Here is a 21,578-nt window from a genome sequence, read left to right as displayed (position 1 = left end):
TGCTGAAATCTTTTGAGCACAGAAAAGAAATTCTGGCACATTAAGAATTGATTTTTAGGAAGAGGTCTTCATCGGAGCTCGCAAAACAGTGTCTGAAAACTCGATATGCCCTTGTAAAAACTCAGTATAGCACAGCATACTCTCCAGTTAAACTTCCTACCAATGAGTTTGAAACAAGCTTTTGGGTGTTTCTAACGCACTTGCGCTAAATTGCTCACATGCTAGAAAGTAGAAATTGGTTTCTTTCTTGTCATACAGTTCAGCATAGATGGCATTTGATACCTCAAGGAAATGCACTTCAAATTAATTTATCCTAAAGTTAACTGAAGGCGGTTTTATCACTTCAAGGCAGAATACACAGTAAACACACACAGATAATGCCATTTTCAGAAAGTTGCATTTTATTGAGGGAACGCCCGCACTGGAAACATGCAGCACTCCTGTTGAATTCAGTGGAGTCACTGCAGGTTTCTGCCAGCTGGATAGTGCTGAACTATCTGTAACAGCTTGTATAGTAGACAGCAGTGTGCACGCACGGTGCTCTCGTTTGCTGCCCCTTGGGCTGTGCGGTCACGCCTCATGACAAAAGTAACCTTTGCATGATGTTTCACAGCACTGTTTGCTGTGATGCAGAATGGTTTAATGTGGTAATTCCCAAATCCTCCCAACAGGTACCGAGTTTAAAAACAAATGCCTTCAACACCACGCCTTGATCTTCCTCCCTCCCTTCCTGGCACTTGATAAAATAATGTGGAATTTCTCTTCCTGCCCCTTCTCCTACCCACTCCTCAGTCCTCTCCACTGAACACCCGATGCTAAATAAAACGAGGGAATGCTAAGTGGAGGCTAATAGCTTTCTCAGAGTATTGCTCTGTTGAAGTGACCTTGAAGGGTTCTGGTCAGCTGCAGAGGGGATAATGCCACATTTTTTTTTTAATTGAGTGCCCTCTAGTGACTCACTGGGTTCATCTGCATGGAAGGTGGTATTCGGCTTTCCGGTGGGTTGTTTTTTTTTTTAAGAAGAATATACTGATTTTCTCTAAGAACATACCATTTTTTTTCAATGTCTCCTCCTTACATGACAGGTCACTTCTGCAAAACATTGAGCTTTCAGTGGTACTAGAGAATAGTAAAATAAATTCTAGGATGGTGAGTAAGGTACACTTGGGAGCTTTGATAAGTAACTAACAAAACGGTCTTGGAGGAAGTAGGGGTCATGCACTTAACTATAGTTCTTACATTTCAGCGCTTCCAGCTACTTGCTATTAATATTTATCAGATGCCCTGATGTGTTATTTAACCTGGCTACCCCAAAGGCGTTCTCAAGCTTACCCAAAAAAGATTAGCTTTAAAGCTGTGTGTATGCTGATCTATGCTCCTAATAGTTAAAGGAGTGAAAAATTGATTGTAGCAATTTTTTTTCACTTTTTCTTTTACAATGAAATATTGTTTTGAATAGTGCAGCTTTCCTTTCTTTTACTGTAGATGCGAAGAAGTTCCACAAAAAGCAGCATTTCCCACTACAGCAGATTGGACCAGTACGAGATCAGAAACCTCTTGATGTGCTTTCTGAATATAATAAAAATGATTTCTGAAGGTCAGTCGGGTCATATACGTTCAAGCACTGTGCAAGTAGATTTGAAAATATCAAGCAGATACTGAGTTTCCAGAGTGATATAATCAAAGAGGCAGACATGAAATGGATAAATGCTATGTGGGGTATCCTAAAAATAAGACCTATGCCTTGAATCTGTTTGAGGTAGGGACGTGCCCTTGCAGTGTAAGAAGAGTGCATAGCATTAGCTACTTAGCTTTTAGGGTGAAGGAAAACATTTCTCTGTAAACTTAGCCTGTTTCCACATGTTCTAGGTGGCCATTATGGTGTTGTGATGCAACTGCGGGTAGGTCTCCCTAGGCTATTGGAACTGAACTAGAAAAATAAACAGGAAAAAAAAATAAATCCACCCTTTAATCCTGTCAAGCAATGGCAGCTTACTTGACAATGTGTCAGCTCAGAGACAATGTGTTGCACATCCCGTCCGTGCCTGGCCCGCGCACGGGCCTCCTCACCTCGCTAGCTCCTCTGCAGATCACAGGTTGGCCTCCCCAGCAGTAGCCACGAGCTCCTCTTGGCCTCGGTGTCCTGTGGTGGCGGTCGCCGGGCCTTCCACTGAGTACTAGGCCTCACGCCGGAGTTCGGCCTCTCCAGTGGCGTTGTCCACGCCCCTACGCCAGGAGTGGGTCCTAGCTCCGCGGTGCGCTCTGATTGATGGAATGATATAAGGAAGTCCCTGCCTGCACTTCCTTGCCTTGGCAATCGAGTCGGCATTTTAAGTGTACTAATTTGCCTCTGCGTTCATATTTTTGTTCCATCCTTGTTCCAGCCTTGTTCCATTCTTGTTCCAGCCTTGTTCCAGCATCCTTCAGTCCCTGTGTCTGTCTGTCCATCCTCCCAGGTAGTACCCTCGGACTGTCTCTCTGGTACTGACCTCGGCCTGTTCCTTGACCTTCCTGTCTGCTGCCTGCATCCTGACCTCTGCCTGTCTTGTGACCTCGTCTGACCTCCGGAACCTGACCTCTGCCTCGTTGACTACTCCTCGGATTGATCCTCGGATTCTGACCTCAGCTGCCATTGACCATGACTTTTGATTCTGGCTCTGTCCCTTGCCTTGTCATCGCCTACGCTGTTTGGGCCTTCCTTGCCTCTCCAGGCCAACAGCATGACATCTGACCGTGCTCCCCTGCTGATCGTGGGCACACTTCTCTACTGCCCCTCCGGGAGACGCTGCGAGACCCACCTAAGTCCAAGCGGCCCGGGTCTCTACGGGCTCCACCCGGGGGGACCTTGGGCTTCCAGTGGTGAAGCTCATCCTAGCCTCTGTCTCCTCCTGCGCTCCGTCCCTGGGGGCAGGTGCCTCCTGGTCCCTACCAGGGAGCCGTTCTCCACTGCTCCAGGACAAGCATCCAATTTCAAGCGCAACAGGTTGCCAAGGCCATGGACTTGGCTGAGTCTCCCGCCTCCAGGGCCCTACTGGGTTTGGCCGCCACAATCCAAGAACATCGCAAGGCTTTGGAATCACTAGGCTCTTCGGTGGAAGAGCTTCGTTCCCAACTGCGAGATACAGCTCTGGCCAATCCCGTGGGCCTATCGGCCTCTATGCTACCCAAAGCATCGTTGGCGCTCCCTGCACCTCCCCGATACAATGTGGAACCACGCTCCTGTCGTGGCTTCCTCAATCAGTGCTTCATGCAATTTGCACTGCAACCATCCTTGTTCATGAAGGAATCAAACAAAGTGACCTTCATCCTTTCCCGCCTGGAAGGGAAGGCTCTGGCATGGGCCTCTCCCTTATGGGAACGCTCTGATCCTATGCTTTCCAAGCTACCTGAGTTTATTGCTCTCTTCAAGCAGATGTTCGGAGACCCAGGCCGCCAAGCTGTAGCCAGCTACAGTCTACTCCATCTCTGTCAAGGGTCTCAGATTCGAGTATACGGTGGAGTTTAGGACCCTGGCTACTGAGCTCGGGCGGCAAGAAGATTGCCTGCAAGCCATCTTCCTAGATAGACTCTCCAGCACTCTCAAAGATGAACTTTCCATCCGTGAGACTCCCACGTCTCTAGAGGACCTGATTTCCCTCATCGAGAAGATCGACCATTGTTTCTGGCAAAGGCGCCTAGAAGTAAAGGCTTCCCGCTCTCTTACACCGCGTCCCACGCGTGTCCAGAGACCTCCAGCCAAGATTCCAGCACCACCACCTTCTCCCGTGGTGGAACCTATGGAGGTGAACCGTGGGCGATTGACTCTGACTGAACGTTTCCGTCAGAGGAAGGAGGGTCTTTGCCTTTACTGTGGGACTTCCGTACATCTTCGGCAGTTCTGTCCAGCCCGTCCGGAAAACCTCAACACCCGAACCCGGGGGGGGGGGGGGCCCGAGCTTAGGTGCTACAGTCACCAGCCCCCAACTCCTACTTCCAGTCTCTCTGGGCATCCAGGCCCACTCCTTCGCCACCACTGTTCTGGTTGATACAGGAGCAAGTGGCAGCTTCATCATGGATGACATTGTCAAGCTTCTGAACATTCCTCTTCAGCCATTAGATGAGCCTCTGCATGGCCTCCATTCAAGGAGAACATCTTCCAGGGCTCATCACCCATCGAGCAGTGGCTGTCCGTCTTACCGTGGGCACTCTCCACGAGGAGGAGGTGTCCTTTTATATGTTAAAACGTTCCATACATGCAATCATCCTGGGCTGCCTTGGCTCCAGATCCACGAACCCCAGTTCGATTGGCATTCCCTGCAGTTGGTGCAGTGGGGTTCCAAATGCCAGAAGACATGCCTACGTTAAGTATCCCCAGCAGTCGCTGTCATGAAATCTACCACTCTATCTGGTTTGCCTACTCAGTATGTTGAGTTCGAAGACGTCTTCTCGAAGCAGAAGGTGGATATCTTGCCTCCGTTACGCCCATTCAATTGCTCCATAGAGCTTCTGCCGGGCATGGAGCCTCCCAAGGGCAGAACTTACCCATTGCCTCACCCAGAAACCCTAGCCATGTCTGAGTATATCAAAGAGAACCTAAAAAAGGGTTCATTCGTCCCTCTGATTCTCCCGCTGGAGCGGGCTTTTTCTTCATTAAGAAGAAGGATGGCGGTCTACACCCTTGTATTGATTACAGAGGGCTCAACGCCATAACCCGCAAAGACCGTTACCCTCTGCCCCTTATCAGTGAGCTGTTTGACTGCCTTGAAAGGACACGAAGTTGGATCTGAGGGGTGTATACAAACTGGTACGCATCCAACCCGAAGATATCTGGAAAACCGCATTCAATATGAGGGATGGTCACTATGAATATACAATGATGCCATTTGGGCTATGCAATGCCCCAGCTGTCTTTCAACGTCTTATGAATGAAATCCTCCGAGACCTCTTGTACTCATTCGTGGTCGTATATCTTGACGACATCTTGATCTTTTTCAAGGACCTCAAATCCCATCGAGATCATGTTCGGATTGTCCTCCAACTTCTAAGAGAAAATCATCCATATGCCAAGTTAGAAAAATGCCTCTTCGAGTGAAATCGCTTACCCTTCCTAGGGTACATCATATCCGATCGAGGTTTCTCCATGGATCCAGAGAAAGTCCAAGGGATCCGAGATTGGCCCCAGCCAGTAGGCCTACGGGCCTTACAATGTTTCCTTGGTTTCACTAATTATTACCGGAGCTTCATTGCCAATTATTCTCCCTAGCTGCTCCGCTCACCGCCATGACCAAGAAAGGGGCTAACACTCGTGTGTGAACACCCAAAGCACAAGCTGCCTTTCAGACGTTAAAAGAAGTCTTCTGTTCCGGTCCTTGTCTTCAGCATCCAGACCCAAGTTGTCCATTCGTTGTCGAAGTCGACGCCTCCGCAATTGGAGCGGGAGCTGTCTTAAGTCAGTTTTCTCCAAAGGGTAAATTAATACCTTGTTCATTCTACTCCCACAAGTTCTCTCCAACAATGCAGCACTACACCGTGGGTGACGGAGAACTTCTCGCAGTCAAGTTGGCGCTCCAAGAGTGGCGCCCCTGGTTGGAAGGGGCGCAACATAAATTTACCATTTTCACGGACCATAAGAATCTTGAGCACCTGAAAGAAGTTCAACTCTTGAATCCTAGACAAGCCCGATGGGTGCTCTTCATTGAATGATTCAATTTTGTCCTACGTTATCGCCCAGGTCCCAAGAACCTCTGTGCTGATGCACTATCGAGATCCTTTGAACTAGAGGATGTTCCTGATGTTCCCAGACATATCATAGATCCTGTCTGCATATCCCTTGCCGTGACCACCACAGTTCCAGTGGGGAAAATTGTTGTTCCACGTAGATTACATGAACGAGTTCTGAAATGGGCCCATGATTCCAAGTTGGCAGGACACCTGGGTCGTACCAGGACCCTAGAGATGCTGCAGAGATATTACTGGGGCCCAACATGGTGCAAGACTCTTATAACTATGTGGATTCATGTCCCGTCTGTGCCCAACAGAAGCCACCTACTGGAAGGCCTTGGGACCTACTCCAGCCACTTCCAGCATCTACCGAGCCATGGTCCAGCATCTCACCTGCCTCAGTCTCAGAACAATACCGTAATTTGGGTCATCATCGACCGTTTTTCAAAAATGGGTCACTTTATTCCCTTGCTGGGCCTCCCATCGGCCCCAGAACTAGCCAAGTTGTTCCTGAAACACATTTTCCGTCTCCATGGACTCCCAAAAGAAATAATATCCGACCGAGGACCACAGTTTGCTGCCAGATACTGGCGCTCCTTATGCAAGAAATTTAATATTACCTTGAATTTTACGTCGGCCTATCATCCACAGGCCAATGGTCAAGCTGAAAGGACCAATCGGACCTTGAAAACATTCCTCCATTCCTAAATGAATGACCAGCAGGACAACTGGTCTGATTTGCTACCCTGGGCTGAGTTGTCGCATAATACCCATGTCACTGCCGCCACCGATGTATCTCCGTTCTCCGTGGTATTCGGACGACAACCTCGGCTGCCACTTCCAGTTCCTCTGACTGTTCCTTCCCCAATGGCACAGTTCATAGCCCACACCAGGCGCCAGGTGTGGAATCAAGTCAAAGAACGCCTTACCCAGGCTGTTGAATGCTCCAAGCATACTTCTGATGCCCACAGACGTCCCACTCCACTCTTCCATCCTGGTCAGAAGGCATGGTTAAGCACCCGACACATAAGGTTGAGACTTCCTTCTCATCGCCTGGTTCCCAAATACATCGGTCCATTTCCGGTGCTTCGAAGAGTGGGAGCAGTGTCGTATCAGCTCCCACTCTTTGAAGTCTCGCAGTTGAAGCTTTTGATCCTCTCCTGGCCTTCTCGAAGAGATCCTTCACCTCCATGGATCTCCACTGAATCAGACTCAGCTCTTCAGGTAAGAGAGGTCCTCGACGTCCATCGGCGTCGAGGTAGATGGGAATACCTCCTAGCCTGGGAGGGTTATGGGGCCGAGGAGAATTCATGGGAAACTTCCCATAACATTCTCAACAAAGAACTCCTTAAAGCCTTCCATAGAACCCATCCTGGCAAGCCACAGCCACGTAGAGGGAGGCCTAGAAGGGGGGGGGGTACTGTTGCACATCCCGGCCGTGCCTGGCCCGCACATGGGCCTGCTCACCTCGCTAGCTCCTCTGCAGGTCATGGGTCAGCCTCCCCAGTGGCAGCCGCGAGCTCCTCTAGGCCTCGGCGTCCCGCGGTGGCGGTCGCCGGGCCTTCCACTGCGCACCAGGCCTCATGCTGGAGTCGGCCTCTCCAGTGGTGTTGGCCATGCCCCTACGTGCGTGTGTGCGGAACGCCTGGCCTCTTGTAGGGCCAGGAGCGTGTCCTAGCTCCGCAACGCACCCTGATTGATGGAACGATATAAGGAAGTCCCTGCCTGCACTTCCTTGCCTTGGCAATCAGGTCGGCACTGTAAGTGTACTAGTTTGCCTCCGCGTTACAGACTTGTTCCAGCCTTGTTCCAGTCATGTTCCAGCCTTGTTCCAGCGTCCTTCTGTTCCTGCTTCTGTCTGTCCATCCTCCCAGGTAGTACCCTTGGACTGTCTCTCTGGTACTGACATCAGCCTGTTCCTTGACCTTCCTGTCCGCTGCTTGCATCCTGACCTCTGCCTGCCTTGTGACCTCGTCTGACCTCCGGAACCTGACCTCTGCCTCGTTGACTAATCCTCGGACTGATCCTCGGATTCTGACCTCGGCTGCCATTGACCACGTCTTCTGATTCTGGCTCTGTCCCTTGGCTTGTCATCGCCTACGCTGTTTGGGCCTTCCTTGCCTCTCCAGGCCAGCAGCGTGAAGTCCGACCGTGCTCCCTTGCTGATCGTGGGCACGTCTCTCTACTACCTCTCCGGGAGACCCTGCGAGGCCCACCTAAGTCCAAGTGGCCCGGGTCCCTACGGGCTCCACCCTGGGGAACCTCGGGCTTCCAGTGGTGAAGCTCTGTCTCCTCCTGTGCTCCGTCCCCTGGGGGCAGGTGCTTCCTGGTCCCTACCAGGTAGCCATTCTCCACTGCTCCAGGACAAGGGTCCACCTCCAAGCGCAACACAATGAGCCGTAGGTGTGATAGGAGATGTCTGTCATCACCAATAAGCAACAACTATACTGTGGAACAACTGAGAATTTTTGTAGACTGATGTACTAAAGTGCATAGAATTGCGTGCACTTTTTCAGGTCTAGCACATGATATTTTGTTACTGGGACTCCCTTGCAAATAAGTCAGGTAACAAAATCATGCACATAGTTCTTCTACCAACTTTTTCGCAGAAACTTTTAACTACACCTCATTGAAACGCATATTGTTTTTTTTGCAAAATCAGGTTCACAAATTTTTTTCCATGTAGTTAAACTATTTGTTCATGATTAATAAGCTGCTTTGAATAATTTTGCATCACAGTCACTCATTAACAAGTTGCTTGAAATTTTGCAAGTGTAAACCTAGCCGAAAAAAATTGGCTGTTCGCAAAACAAATAGTTAAAATTTTGCACACTGAAATCAGGGGTGGTATCCCATTTTACATGCCGTATTTGCCCTTTTAGTGCACAAAGTTTAGTATATTGGCCTGTTAATAGGAAAAAATGCATCTGAAAAATTTATGGAGCTGAAATTTGAAAGTTGAAATATGGTTTTGAAGGGGAGGAAGAAAGTTTAAATACACCCTCACTTTTTCAGAGTGGCAAAATTCATCTTATACCTTGTATATCATTATTTGATAAAACTGGAATTGATCTGGATAGTTTGGAGTAGATGCATTATGGGTGGGGGGAGGGGGAGATTTTCATAGAACTAAGGATCAGATTAATATCCAAATCTAATCAAGACTGAAAAAAGGAATTTATTTTTGTTCTACAAGCTGGGACCACTATATCCTCCACCATAAACCATAAAAAAATAGATTTAGCTCGTTTCTACATCATAATCATACTTATGAAAATAGTATATAAGGAAATGTTCCTTAACAAACCCAAATGTTTTGAGAAAAATGTTAATTTATGCACTTTCTCACTGCTACTGTGGTTCCAGAGAGGGCGACTAACTTTGTTGCATTTTATAGATTATTTGAGCATAGCAACTTCCAGTTTCTAGTTAGAAATATCTGACTTCAGAAGTCAACAGTTGCATTTTTGCATGTGTTTGATACAGATCTGGTGTTGTAATCTTACCCACATGGGAGACAATAGGGAAGCTGTTCCTCTTACAGATTCAAGGCCGTAACTAGAGGCAGGTGAATGGTGCAGGTGCCCAGGGTGCAAAGCCCTCTGAGCAGCCTCAAAAAATGGCTGAAATGCAAGCATGGGTCAGCAGCAGAAGTAGAGGAACTGCATGGGGCTCTACAGATCCTGCACCATTCTCAGGGGACCTTTTGTTTTTAGTTTTCATTTTATTTTTCCTGACAATTTCAATGTTATAACAAAAGAAAAAATCAGAGGAAAAATGACTTTGTTATAACAAAGAGGAGAAATATCAGTGAAAAGTTACTTTTCCACTAATTGTTTTTTTATTATAATATTGAAATTAAAAAAAAAATAAATAAAACCAAAGCTGAAAATGAAGGTCCCTGTTCATGTCGGAAGACTGGAACTATGTGGCAAAAGAAACTATGCAAAGTAATGAAACACTGCTTGCTTCCAGCCAGCTGGAGGGGTTGGTAGAGGAGGTCCTACGATTGCACTGGAGAGGAGGAGAGGAAGGGGGTGAAAATATGTTTTCTTGCCTCAGGTGGAAAAATGCCTCTGCAAGATGTACAAAGTGACATTCTCCTTTCCTTTGTATTTTTTTATTGTAATTTTGGGCCGGCAGTTTCTAGCTCAGTCAGAACTGACCATTACTGGGAAACAGTGCCATGAGTTTTAATTTGCAATTCCATTTTTATAACAGCCCCAGCCCAGCCATTGCAGTGATGGTCCTTGTATGGGAACTACACACCACAATTCCCTCTGCAACTTAGTACAGGGGTGGCCAACTCCAGTCCTCAAGAACCACAAACAGGCCAGGTTGTCAGGATATCCTCAGTGAATATGCTCAAGCTAGATTTGCGTGCACTGCCTCCAATGTATGCAAATCTATCTCATGCCTTTTCATTGTGGATATCCTGAAAAACAGGCCTGCGTGTGGCTTTTGAGGACTGGGGTTGGCCACCCCTGACCTAGTAAGTGTGCACCCTATTTCCAGCCAGTAGGTGTCACCACTGGGTAACAGCTGGGACTTTCCTTCCCAGGGACTGTGAGCAGCATCCTCAGTCACCCCAGGGAGAAAAAGCAAGCCTGAGAATTAAATCTGAATCTTGTACCTAGTGGTACACAGCACTTCTGCTGAGCCATTGGCCTGGTCCTGTCTTTTCCTTTCAATGGCTATTCTGGGGTATTCTCAGGAAAATAAAGCTTATAAGTGAACCAAATGGTTACCACATCTCAATTTATTTAAGAAGTATTAATCGCTTGTACAGTTTTTAATAACAAGGTTTATGTTTCTGATATGCTAAGAGTTTTTTTGTTCTAGTTAATGTTCCCAATGTAGTTTTCTTTCACTCTCCCTGTTCATTATTTATAGTTTTTCTCCAGGCTGTTCTGATTAACATAATTACCTCCCCCCACGCACACACTCACACAGGTGTGTACCTTGGGCAAATACTGCTTTTTCTGTGCTTTGCCAGTGGTTCGTAAAGTAGGATGACCTATGTCAATGCCCCAATACACTTCTATATTTCATAATTATTATCTTTTATTGTAGATACGCTCATAACTTACTGGAACAAAATAGTCCCCCAGGAGCTGATAAACTTCCTCACACTTTTAGAGTAAGTATCAGCAACTGTACAATGCAGTGCTGTCCAGCTTGGGTACCAATTATTAAATATCTTTAAAAACATGTAGCAAGAGGAAAGTCCCACGTTGTAAGGATTGATGCCCCTCCACTCTGACTTACATCAGAAAGTTCTTGTGAAGTTAATCTGCCTCCAAAATCATTTTAATTAGCAATAATAAGAGGAAGCTAAAAGGAAAAATCAGAAAGTACAATTTAAAACCATAGGCACTGAAGTGTTAAAGAAATTGGCATCAGATTGGGTATTAGAATCGTGGAGTTTACCAGGCGATTAGAAGTCACCCTTTATTTATAATCATTGTATTTTATTGATACAAGAATAACATAAAATGCTATTTATCAAAAGTTGACCTTTTTTATTGTTAAATTCATAAAAGTATATTTGTAGCTTGTGAGTTTGCCAATAGGCTTTATGGCAGCTCATATTCATGCCAGTATTTGGGAACAAAGGTGAACAATCAAGTTGCAGGCAGTACCTTTTTTTTTTTTTTTTTTACTGAAGTAACTCAATACTTTTGTGAGTAGCTTCATTGTTGACTTTTATTCCCAAGTGTTTACATAAAATACTTTCAGCAGCATGTACTTGTTTCACTGGCAGTAAAGGTGCTACTGTAAAGAGCCCAATTTTAGGGAGCCTGATGCTCAAAATATTGTGCCAATAATTAACAAGAGGGACAGTAATGCAAATATGAAGTACCACTTTTAGTTAAACAGGGAGGAGCATTGAAAGAAAGTGGAAGCTACCAGACAGCCTCGTATTCTTCGCTTCCTCACTGTACCAGGCTTGGAAGGATGTTGGGTAGGGAAGGGTCATTCCACCCACTATATTGGCTGAGATCGCTGTATAAATATATCTATATGTATAAACAGTTTGAGGCCAGAAGGGAGGCTAAGGCAAATAACTATGCGAGCAGGGCAGCGAACGAATAATATTTGCTATTCAAACCTGGAGCAGAAGCTGTGCAGGAGGCCAGAGGTGAAATGGGCCAAAACGAACATATAATGAAGCATATAATGAAGCATTTTGGGTCTGCCGCTTCCCTGAACTGCATGCCTCTCATACAAGAATCGGAAAACATGCACACCACAGCAGACCTGGATGTTCAGACTGTGGTAATGCTTACTGTGCCAGTAGATGGCTTCTCGGCTCTTTTGAGCAGCCAAACCCACATGAGTGCAGTAGCCCCACTGGCATTAGGGAAGTGAGATAGGTAAAAGAAGCCCATTTGTACCTTCCTCCCTTTCTGCTCGGTCCGGGGACACTGGATGTAGGCAGGCAAGCATGACCTCCAGAAAGAGTTTGCACATCTGGAGACTGATGCCAGTTATGTCTCCTGCCATGCTCTCGAAGGAATTGGTAGGCAAACAAAACAGACCGGACACCGCGTTTACCTCAAGAGACAAGGTGTGAGGGTGGACCCATGCGAGAGGCTGGACATCCATGCACTGCCGAGGAAGAATCTACTCAAGTCCTCTAAATCTGCCCTGGGGCAAAATATTCTGCTGCAAAAGGCTCAGTGTCTCTTGCAATGGCAGAAAAGAGTAGATGCACTGCCACAGCCGCTGAGGTTACCTTATAAATGCATCTCCGTCTTATAAGGGAGGTGCTGTCGTGTTTATGCGACAGGGAAATCGCAGCTGCAGCTTTTGTTTCGTTTTTGTTGTGTTGTGTGATGTTTCGCATCAGAAACGAAACAAAAAGCAATACATTTTTGTTCTGTTTCCTTTCTGTATTTTAGCACTCACTAAAAAGCAGAAATGAAATGAAAATAAATTACAACATAGAAATACCACCCCCACCCCCCCCAAAAAAAGGTTTTCCCTTGCACACCCATTGCTGTCTAAGACCATGTGGAAAGGAAAGTGCCACCCTCTTAGTAACCCTTTTATACGGGTTGCCGCCAGTGCCATCTTAACCAGTCGGGGTCTTAGGGTCAAACGACTTTGAGGGGGCTCGCTTCAACACCGACAAGATCAAGGAGTTGGGGGGCGTCCCCCCTCTGATGTTGACTAGGAGGAGGGGGCCCTCTCACATGTTGCCAAGATTGAGTGATGGGGGCCGATGGCATTTCCAAATGACACTGACGAGATCACTGGGAAGATGTTGCCGGTGAAGCTGGGCTCCAGTCCCCGATGGCTCATGCCTTACGATGGCCCTGGCGGCTGCTGATGATGGCGCGAGCGTGGGATGTGTTTCATCTGTGCCAAGTGACCGTCCCATATCCTCCAGCAATCGCGGTACCCTCCCTTTAAAAGCGACCAGACGCAGTTCCAAAAATGGGACCTTTTTTTGCCCCTCTTCCCTGAGGCTCTGTTTTTTCCATTCCAATGGAATCAGATAGGGTAAAAGTGACATCGTGCAGCAGGGGCTGGCTCCTATTGTTTTCCCTGAGAGGAACAGAAAAGAAAAAGCACATTTCCTTCCAGAGAAAATAAAGAAAGCCCTTCAGTCCTAAGGGGGGAAGCTGCCTAGACCTTCTCCTGCTGTGTACAGAGAGAGTAAATGTGTTCAGAGTGGCGGCCTCAGGAGGTGAATAAAAGGTGAGTGAATAACCCTTTGGGGGTGGACATAAAAGCGGTGAGAAACCTTACAATGCTGAGCATAGATAGGGGGCTGTCTCATGCAAACACCAAATATCTACTTGTGCCCTTGTGAATAAGTTTCAGACTGTTTAAAAAAAAAAAAAAGCACCAAATAATGGCCAAATATCCCCTTTTGTGAAAGCAGATATCTGGGAAAAAAAAAAAAAAAGAATATTTGTGTGCTCTTTGCTTCTTGATGGCCCAAACCTCTAGGGGTGAATTGCAAGATTGCTTGTTTGTACATATAGATGGATAAATGATCTATGTTTATTGCCCTTCTCTTGTGCAACTACTGGTGGCCTTGATGACACTGTATAAATAAACCAGTAATCCAGGAGCTAGTGTTTAAGAAAAATGACAAAGTTTGGTCTTAACTATAACAAGATAGTCAATATCACCTCCGCATTGTCTGAAGAAGAAACCCTAGTAGTGCTGGAAACCGAGAACTGTAAAAACGTTCACTCTAAGCCTCAACCCCTCGCCAGGTTGGCTTTCCTTTCATTGAATTTGATACCAAACATTTAAATGCGTCTTTTTCCGGTTAGATATAGACTGATCACCTAAACTTTGAACTTTTCAGCTAAAAAGGATTTATTACTGATGCTGTGGTACAATTTCTATAATATTATTTTGTTTTCTCTCTAGAGTGTGTTTGTTTCACTTCAAATATGTGGGCAGACGGAATATTGCAAGGTAGAGTGCAAGGCTGATTTTCTTTCTGATCTACGACATTCATTTGCTACGATATTTTTTTTCCCACTGTAACCCAAAATGAAGCACCACAGGGAGGATTATTTTTATGGAAAAGTTGCATTTTTTTTTTATCATGAGATGAAATGTTGCACAAAGTCACACCAGTTTTCACCTAGGTACAGTCTGTTTCCAGAAAGCAAAAAGGGTGAGGATTTGGAATTTGATTCTGCCAAATTCTGATGCCACATAAATGTGCAGACTCCAAGATATGGTGGGCAATGAAGTATTTTTAGGCTGATGTAAAGATGGTCATCTGGTAATTGCTTCTGGACAAATGCAATCGGATCCCCAAAGACAATGTGTATATAACTGGACTGCCACCGCCTGACCAGATAAACCTATTCCACAAAAATTCTGGGACTTTCTTGAGGGCCGATGCAATAAATTTTGCGGAAAGCGGGCGCTGACTTTTCAGCGCCTGCTTTCTTAGTGCACGCATGGCGCCCGCAAGGGGGGGCGCACCATGCAATATGCAAATTAGGGGGTCGCGCTAGCGAGGAGGTGCTAGGGTCGCTTGTGCGACCTTAGCGCCTCCTTGCTAACACGACCCCACGGCAGCTGGCGGTTATGAAGATCGACGCCAATAAACTCGGTGTCCGTTTTCATTACTGGCAGACTGATGTCGAGTTTACCAGTGTCGGTCTTCATAACTCGGTGGTCTGCCGAGTTGGTTTTTTTTTTTTTTTTTTATTGAAGAAGTACCGAAAAGCTGTTTTTCTGCTTTTCTGTATTTCTTCTATGTGTGCTCAGCTATTAACGCCTGCTCCAGGCAGGCATTAATATCTGAGCAATAAATGTGCGTCTGAGACACACATTTATTTTTTGAATGCGGAGTGAATGAGTAATAGCCTCATTCACATGCATTTGCATTAGGGGGTGGATTAGCGCCTATTTAACCTGCGTCCGACAGCGGCCCCTCAGATCACAGGACTGTTCCCCAGCCAGATAACCTTACTGTAGTCTGAGGCGCCTCACATGTCTTCTCAACCTATTCTCCCCTCCTTCTTCTCTTTTGCCACCTTATTTCAGTGCCAAACCCCCCTCCCCTTTTCGTCTGCCTCCATATTTTCCTTCTGACTGTCCTTCGAGTGTCCCTTACCACATCAGCACCTTGCCACCCCCTTTGATGCCCCTCCCATCTGTCATCACACTTCCTGCGCACTTATCTTCCCTCGTGTCACCGCTGAGAGGGCAAGCCCTGGCACTTTGGCACAAAACATTCTCCCACTTTGATGCCTCTACTTTATAATCCTTCTAAGCTCCATGCAAACACCCCCCCCCCTCCCCTGCCAACAACTTACCAGCTCCCACAGACAAACCACAAGCACACTGCCCACATGCTGGTATCTGCACCAACAAACAGAGAAATTCAGCACAAAAAAAAAAAAAAGCAGCTTATTTACTGCAACTTCATTTTATGCTCTTACTCAGAGCCTGCAAGGAATCCAGCCTGCCTCTTTTCCCCCAGTGTATATGTATGTCATCAGGGGATAACAGGGAGAAAGAGATGAAACAGACTGTGCACAAGTGGCACAGTGTATTCTGAGACTGGAGGCCAGATGGGCTATTCGCAAAAGCTCAGATGTGTAGCCCCAGCTAGGAACTTGGAAAATCAATGTTCCTATTGATTTCAGGGGCCTCTGAATTGTGTAGGAGTCCCACTCGGAGTGGGGGGAAGGGGAGGGGGGATGGACAATAATGAAACTGCCCGCACTGGTGCCACTACCACATGGACTTTTCCCCCCATGCGTTTTGCATCACTAACCAAAGCAAACGTTTGTGTGTAGTTTTCCTTTGATTATTGCCGAGGGTACAGGGTATGTGCACAATCCCTTTCGGTGCAGGTAGAAATGTGATGGAAAAGCATGCGTGCAGATCAGAACATGCAATCTACCTTTTCTTCTCCCAAACGTCTTACGCCCTCAGGAATGCCGCCTCTCAGTGCGGCTACCGATTCGCACGTTGCAAAACTCCCCACGTGCTTTTCATCACATTGAGGGTGGGCAATTTTCAGACAGCCGGTTTACATGGGTTAAAAGAAAGCTTTTTACCTACAGAAAGAGACTTTTCAGATTGCTCTCCCCTTGACTTGATTCCAGAGTACATCCTTGCTCCTTCGGAGCGTTCCCGAAACGAGGGATTAACGAAGCAGAACCGAAAAGCTCTGCCAGGAATGTCCTTCATGCCGTCCGCACAGACTGCTGCCCTACGAGTGACCGATTTTTTTTTTTTTTCTTCTAGGATTCATGATGCCTGCCTGTTGAAGCACTTGGGAGCTGACAGGAAGTCGCAGACTATGCCAGCCCTTCGTAGCAGAGCAGGAGCCCGCCTTCAGCATCTTAGCAGCTTGGAAAGTTCTTTTACGCTTAATCACAGTAAGCACATATGGGGGGGGGGGGGGGGATTTGTTTGAAATGTAACAGAAATGTTAACGAAATTTTCCATTTTGTTTCAGTTCTTTTTTTTAAAACTAAGGAAAAAAAAAAAGCAAATGTCTTTCCTTTTCGTTTGTTTTGTTTTAAAAATCTTTTCACCACCACTAACAACCTTCCCCCCCCCCCCCAGCCCTCTGACCACATTTTTCATTTTTCACTGGACAGGAAATAGCCATGGTCACTCCTACCCTGCCGGATGAATGCCCAGCATTGGCGCTGGCAGATTGAGGCCAGCATACATAATGGTGCCAGCCTGAGCCTGCCACTGCCATTCCTATGCATACCACCGGGGGGTGGGGGCAGGAGCAACCACCTGTCCCGTGAAGGAAGGAAATATGGTAAGAGGGTACAGGGAGCTGCGATGGAGGGAATCGAAGGAGTGGCCTGGCAGGGTTTTTTAAATTCTTCTCCAATGGGACCTGACAAACAAAGAAAATGAAAAACCAAACCAAAAAAAAAAGGTAAAAAAATGTCTGTGTATACCCCTAGTAGGCATCTGTCACAGCTTTAGATATCGCCTACGCATTCTCTTTCAGTGGGTGGCGAGCGGGTGAATGGGAGCTGCAGTAGATTGGGTTTAGCCTTTGCTGGCTATTAGCACCAACATATTTCAAAGTCTGTCTTCCTCACAGGGCTCCCAAAATCCTTAACAGCCTCCTGGATTTCTTGCATGTCAGTGTCAACCTGGAAACACTGCGCAAGGCGACTTGAGGTGGCTTTCCAGGCCTTTCTTTTGCGCTACACACAGTCCCTCAAAGTAATACGGGACCAGATGCGCCTAGCGTTCTGGCTGGAGAAACCCACGGGCCGATGTAATGAGCCCTGCGTTGAGACTGGGCGCTGAATCTCAGCGCACAGTTTCATATGGTCGGCGCTAAAAAAATGCAACTCCTGATGCAGTAAGCAAATGATATGCTAATGCACTGGGAGGTAAAAAGGTGCACACACTGTAAAATATGCGCCCAAATCCGAGTTAAAATGTGCACTCAGCACAAGCCAGTTGGGTGGCAGGGGGAGTCTCTCGGACAAGATTTATGTGCACAAAAAATGTTTTGTGCACATAAAGACTGTTGTACACACAAAACTTGATTTATGCTTGCTTTGTGCACAAAAAATATAATTTATGTGTAACCCTTAGTAGGGTTTTAACCCCAAGGCTGCACAAAATTATTTATCATCTTAGGGGCTGCTCCGGCTAGCAATTCACTCCCAGGCTCAAACTCTCTATCCCAGAGGTGGATTCTTTTTATGGCCCAGACAGTGGAGTGATATTCCCTGTGTGTGTTGATAGCTGCTGCATCCCAAGGGGAGAGATGCTGGGACAAGCCAGGCAGGACAAAGCACTGGCTTTTAAATTATAATTTGCTGATTTGTTAAAAGTCAAAATTAAAGTCCATTTTACAGATGAATTTGGTACAGATATAGGTGTTCCCTCTGGGTAGGTGTCCTTTATCCAGCGTGCTGAGTAGAAATTCCCATGGTGATATAAATCTGCACAAAAGCTCTCCCAGCAGCCTATTGGGAATCCTATGAAAGAAGTCCCCTTCTAACACAGAAAAAGCAGTCCTACTTGAGTCTCCAGCTCAGTCACGAACACCCAGCCCTGTGTCCTGGTCCCATGTAGGTGGAGATCCGGGTGGGACTCTCCAGGCCTTACTTCATCTCCTTAGTTGTGTAAATGGTGACGCCTCATGTTGAAAAGTTGTAGGACCAAGGACCTGCTATACCACCCTGGCTCCCAGTGAGAAGAGGTGGTTAAAAACCTCCTCACAACAAAAGACAAGTCCTTCCGTAATCAAAAACTTTTATGACTTGTGTTCTGCTGTCACATGTGCTTGCCACACATTCATGGGGCTCAGTGGTCTTCAGCCCTGGAACGGGGAGTCCCACAGGGGTTCCGGCAAAAAGTTTCTCTTACTGCAACTAAGAACAGAGAGACCCTCTGGCAGGGAGTGCACGGTGTGCGTCCTTTTCAAAAAGCAAAAGCCTGATGAGGCAAGAAGGCCTCTGTACTGCTCTGTGTCTGACCCGAACTAACCACACACTCTGAATCACAAAATGGCTGGTTTTATAAAGGCAAAAGCAACCAATCCCCGCTCTCCATGGTGGGAGGAGCCGAGGGGGATGGAAGGCTCATGAGGGCTGAAATATCTAACTAAGGCCTAGGGTCATCTAGTGGTGGACTGGAGGGTCCGGCCACATATGCACACAAAACTGCTTTCAGGAAACAATTTTTCTGCCCATAAATCTCATCTATGCACAGAAAGCATACTTCGTATGTCCAGAGCCTGTTTTCTGCACATAAATCCCAAATATAGGTCCCAGTGGCGGAACGCCTGTTTCCGCCCATAGACTAACGCTAGCGCTGGAAACCTCAGAGCAGGAGTAAAATTCCCAGTGCTAGGGACACACGAGGCAAGCCGGCTCACCTCTCCGCCTTTGGGCGGGCAATAGGCAATGCCTTCATTAGCATCGGATTTCCAGGCGAGGGCACTAAGCAGATCCTCAGCACATCTTTTTGTGCACAAATCTTGCTGCATCAGGAGTACAGTATGTGTATAAAAAGAAATATGCGTCCAGCTGCAGGAAAAACCCGTGCACTCCGCTGACCGCACCTTGTTACATCGGGCCCAAAGTGGGGAAAAATCCTTCAGCTTGTCTGGTTCATGGAGAGTTACAATAAGCGCAGTTCCTGAGAGACATCACATTTGTAGTTTAATCTGTTTGTTTTGTAGCCCCAGTGTCAGAAAAGTCAGATAAGGCAGATAAGAAAATGACTGTAGGCGCAAGCAGGATAAAACCAGCCTTGCAAAGCCCCAGATCCATTCAGTTCTTGCTTTTATTTTTTTGATGTTTTGTTTTCTTTAGCTTGTTATTGGTTTATTATCATTTAGATTTATGGCCCAGGGTGCTTGGCCTGGAAAACGAGCACAAACCAGGAAGAGCCAGGCTAGAAAACGTTTGTTTTTATAGTGTGTGCACGGGGACCCTGGTTTTCTAAGGCATTTTAGTGGAATTACCCGGCTAGACTGCCCATCCCCCCCCCCCCCCCCCCCCCCCCCGTCCCAAAGAGACGCTGAAAGTAGAGCTGGGCTTTTACAGCCTACGGGCTTTTAGCCTGATTAAAAAGAGGCATTTTGGGCGGAGGTTAGGTCAGGAGAGTATGCATTTTCAGATGTATGCGCATCGCACGCTGTTGGGTGCCTCTCCTGCTTCCTGAGGAAGTGGGCAGGATGCGGCCACTTTGTATGCACCTGTACCTGGAGCAGGTTTTCCAGCAGAAACGTATCCCTTGGGGAAGTTAGCTATGAGGGACGCACGTGCTGAAGTAGCCACCTGCCTGGCAATGACGCTGGCTCCTGGAATTGGCCCCCATAATTATGGGCAGGAGGGGGGGTACGGAAGGCTGGGGCGCTTTGCTCTTCTTCATGAAAGTAGGGATCATCCTACAACGATTGTCCCATCTGGGGGTCTGAAGATGGCTGATGAAGCCAATCTGAGATCGACAGACTCTCTTGAACTAGGGGGCACTCCATGAAGTTAGCGTGTGGTGCATTTAAGACTAATCGGAGAAAATTTTTTTTCACTCAACGCACAATTAAACTCTGGAATTTGTTGCCAGGGGATGTGGTTAGTGCAGTTAGTGTAGCTGTGTTTAAAAAAGGATTGGATAAGTTCTTGGAGGAGAAGTCCATTACCTGCTATTAATCAAGTTGACTTAGAAAATAGCCACTGCTATTACTGGCATCAGTAGTGTGGGATAGACTTAGTTTTCGGGTACTTGCCAGGTTCTTATGGCCTGGATTGGCCACTGTTGGAAACAGGATGCTGGGCTTGATGGACCCTTGGTCTGACCCAGTATGGCATGTTCGTATGTTCTTATGTTGAACCTTGGGGCCAGGCTTCATGTGTGGCTGACGCAGCACTGTTGCTTTGTACACAATATCTAGGCTCCGGCACTTCGGAAGCTGACGTTGCACATCAGGCACTGCTGGAAGGAAACAGCACCACAGAAGTCTCTCTGACCGTGCTGGACACCATTTCTTTTTTCACACAGAGTTTCAAGGTAAGTTTTAAAGCCACTGGTGCATCACAGAGAGCCTCTGACTTACTCAAGAGAAAAGAGAGAGAAAACCAAAGCCCTGTTTTTAAATGTATTTTTCTAGAAGCACAGAATGGAAAGAATCATTCTTGCAATAAAACCTTTTTGGGTTGCTAGACTGAGTGTTCTTGCCCTGAAGATGGAGGGATTCCTAGCATTTAATCACCAACAAGCATTTGCTGGCAGTTTTGCCTCAGGCCTATGACTCACTAGAGCAGGGGGGGTCCCCAAACTAAGGCTCGCCGGCTGCATCCAGCCCTCAAAACAGCTGTTTCTGGTCTGCCAAACTGTCCCTGCCTGTGGCTGATTCAGCCTGCAGGGCAAGATTTAGTTTTTTATTTTTCCCCACAACGAATGCTTCAATACAGGTGAGGCTCTCAACCCCCGCCAGCAGAATAGCAGAAGTCCCAATCAATAGTGCGCAGAATACTTGGCAGCGCGATGAAGGTTGTAGCTCCAATGGGTTGTCCCCAACCCATACCAGCAGAAGAAGTCTCCTACAAGGTGAAGGGAGAGGAGAAGAGGGAAGGAGAGGGAAGAGAAGGGACCGTGAGCGAGAAGAGGCGAGACAGTGACAGAAGGGAAAGGGAGTGTGTGAGAGAGAGAAAGGAGGGCATGTGGGAGAGGAGGGGGAGAGTAGAATAAGAGGGGGGAAAAAAAAGAGAGGGAATGGAGGAAAGGGATGAGAATGTGAAGGCCATTAATATAATTACTAGAAGAAATGGCTATCTCAAGAAGAATGGTGATTCCAGGGAATACACACGATACCCAAAAGCATTCTTTACATTGAGTTGTGTGTCTGTGTTGTGTCTGCTCCATTCCCAGTCCCTGCTCTCTCT

The 21,578-nt window shown here is 46.9% G+C and overlaps 1 protein-coding gene across 7 annotated transcripts in view; it reads left to right on the top strand.

Annotated features, from left to right (window-relative positions):
• DOCK11 (dedicator of cytokinesis 11) overlaps nucleotides 1-21,578 on the top strand; it is a 310,527-nt gene that overhangs the window by 188,035 nt on the left and 100,914 nt on the right. For all 7 annotated transcript variants that reach the window (XM_029606694.1, XM_029606693.1, XM_029606691.1 and 4 more), the window contains 5 exons: nucleotides 1,486-1,597; nucleotides 10,774-10,840; nucleotides 14,095-14,142; nucleotides 16,444-16,577; nucleotides 20,588-20,703. In XM_029606694.1, coding sequence (XP_029462554.1) covers nucleotides 1,486-1,597; nucleotides 10,774-10,840; nucleotides 14,095-14,142; nucleotides 16,444-16,577; nucleotides 20,588-20,703 — 477 coding nt within the window. The remainder of the gene's footprint in view (nucleotides 1-1,485; nucleotides 1,598-10,773; nucleotides 10,841-14,094; nucleotides 14,143-16,443; nucleotides 16,578-20,587; nucleotides 20,704-21,578) is intronic.

This window comes from Rhinatrema bivittatum, chromosome 6 (genome assembly GCF_901001135.1).
Source record: "Rhinatrema bivittatum chromosome 6, aRhiBiv1.1, whole genome shotgun sequence".
NCBI lineage: Eukaryota > Metazoa > Chordata > Amphibia > Gymnophiona > Rhinatrematidae > Rhinatrema > Rhinatrema bivittatum.
This window is presented reverse-complemented; position numbering and strand designations above follow the sequence as displayed.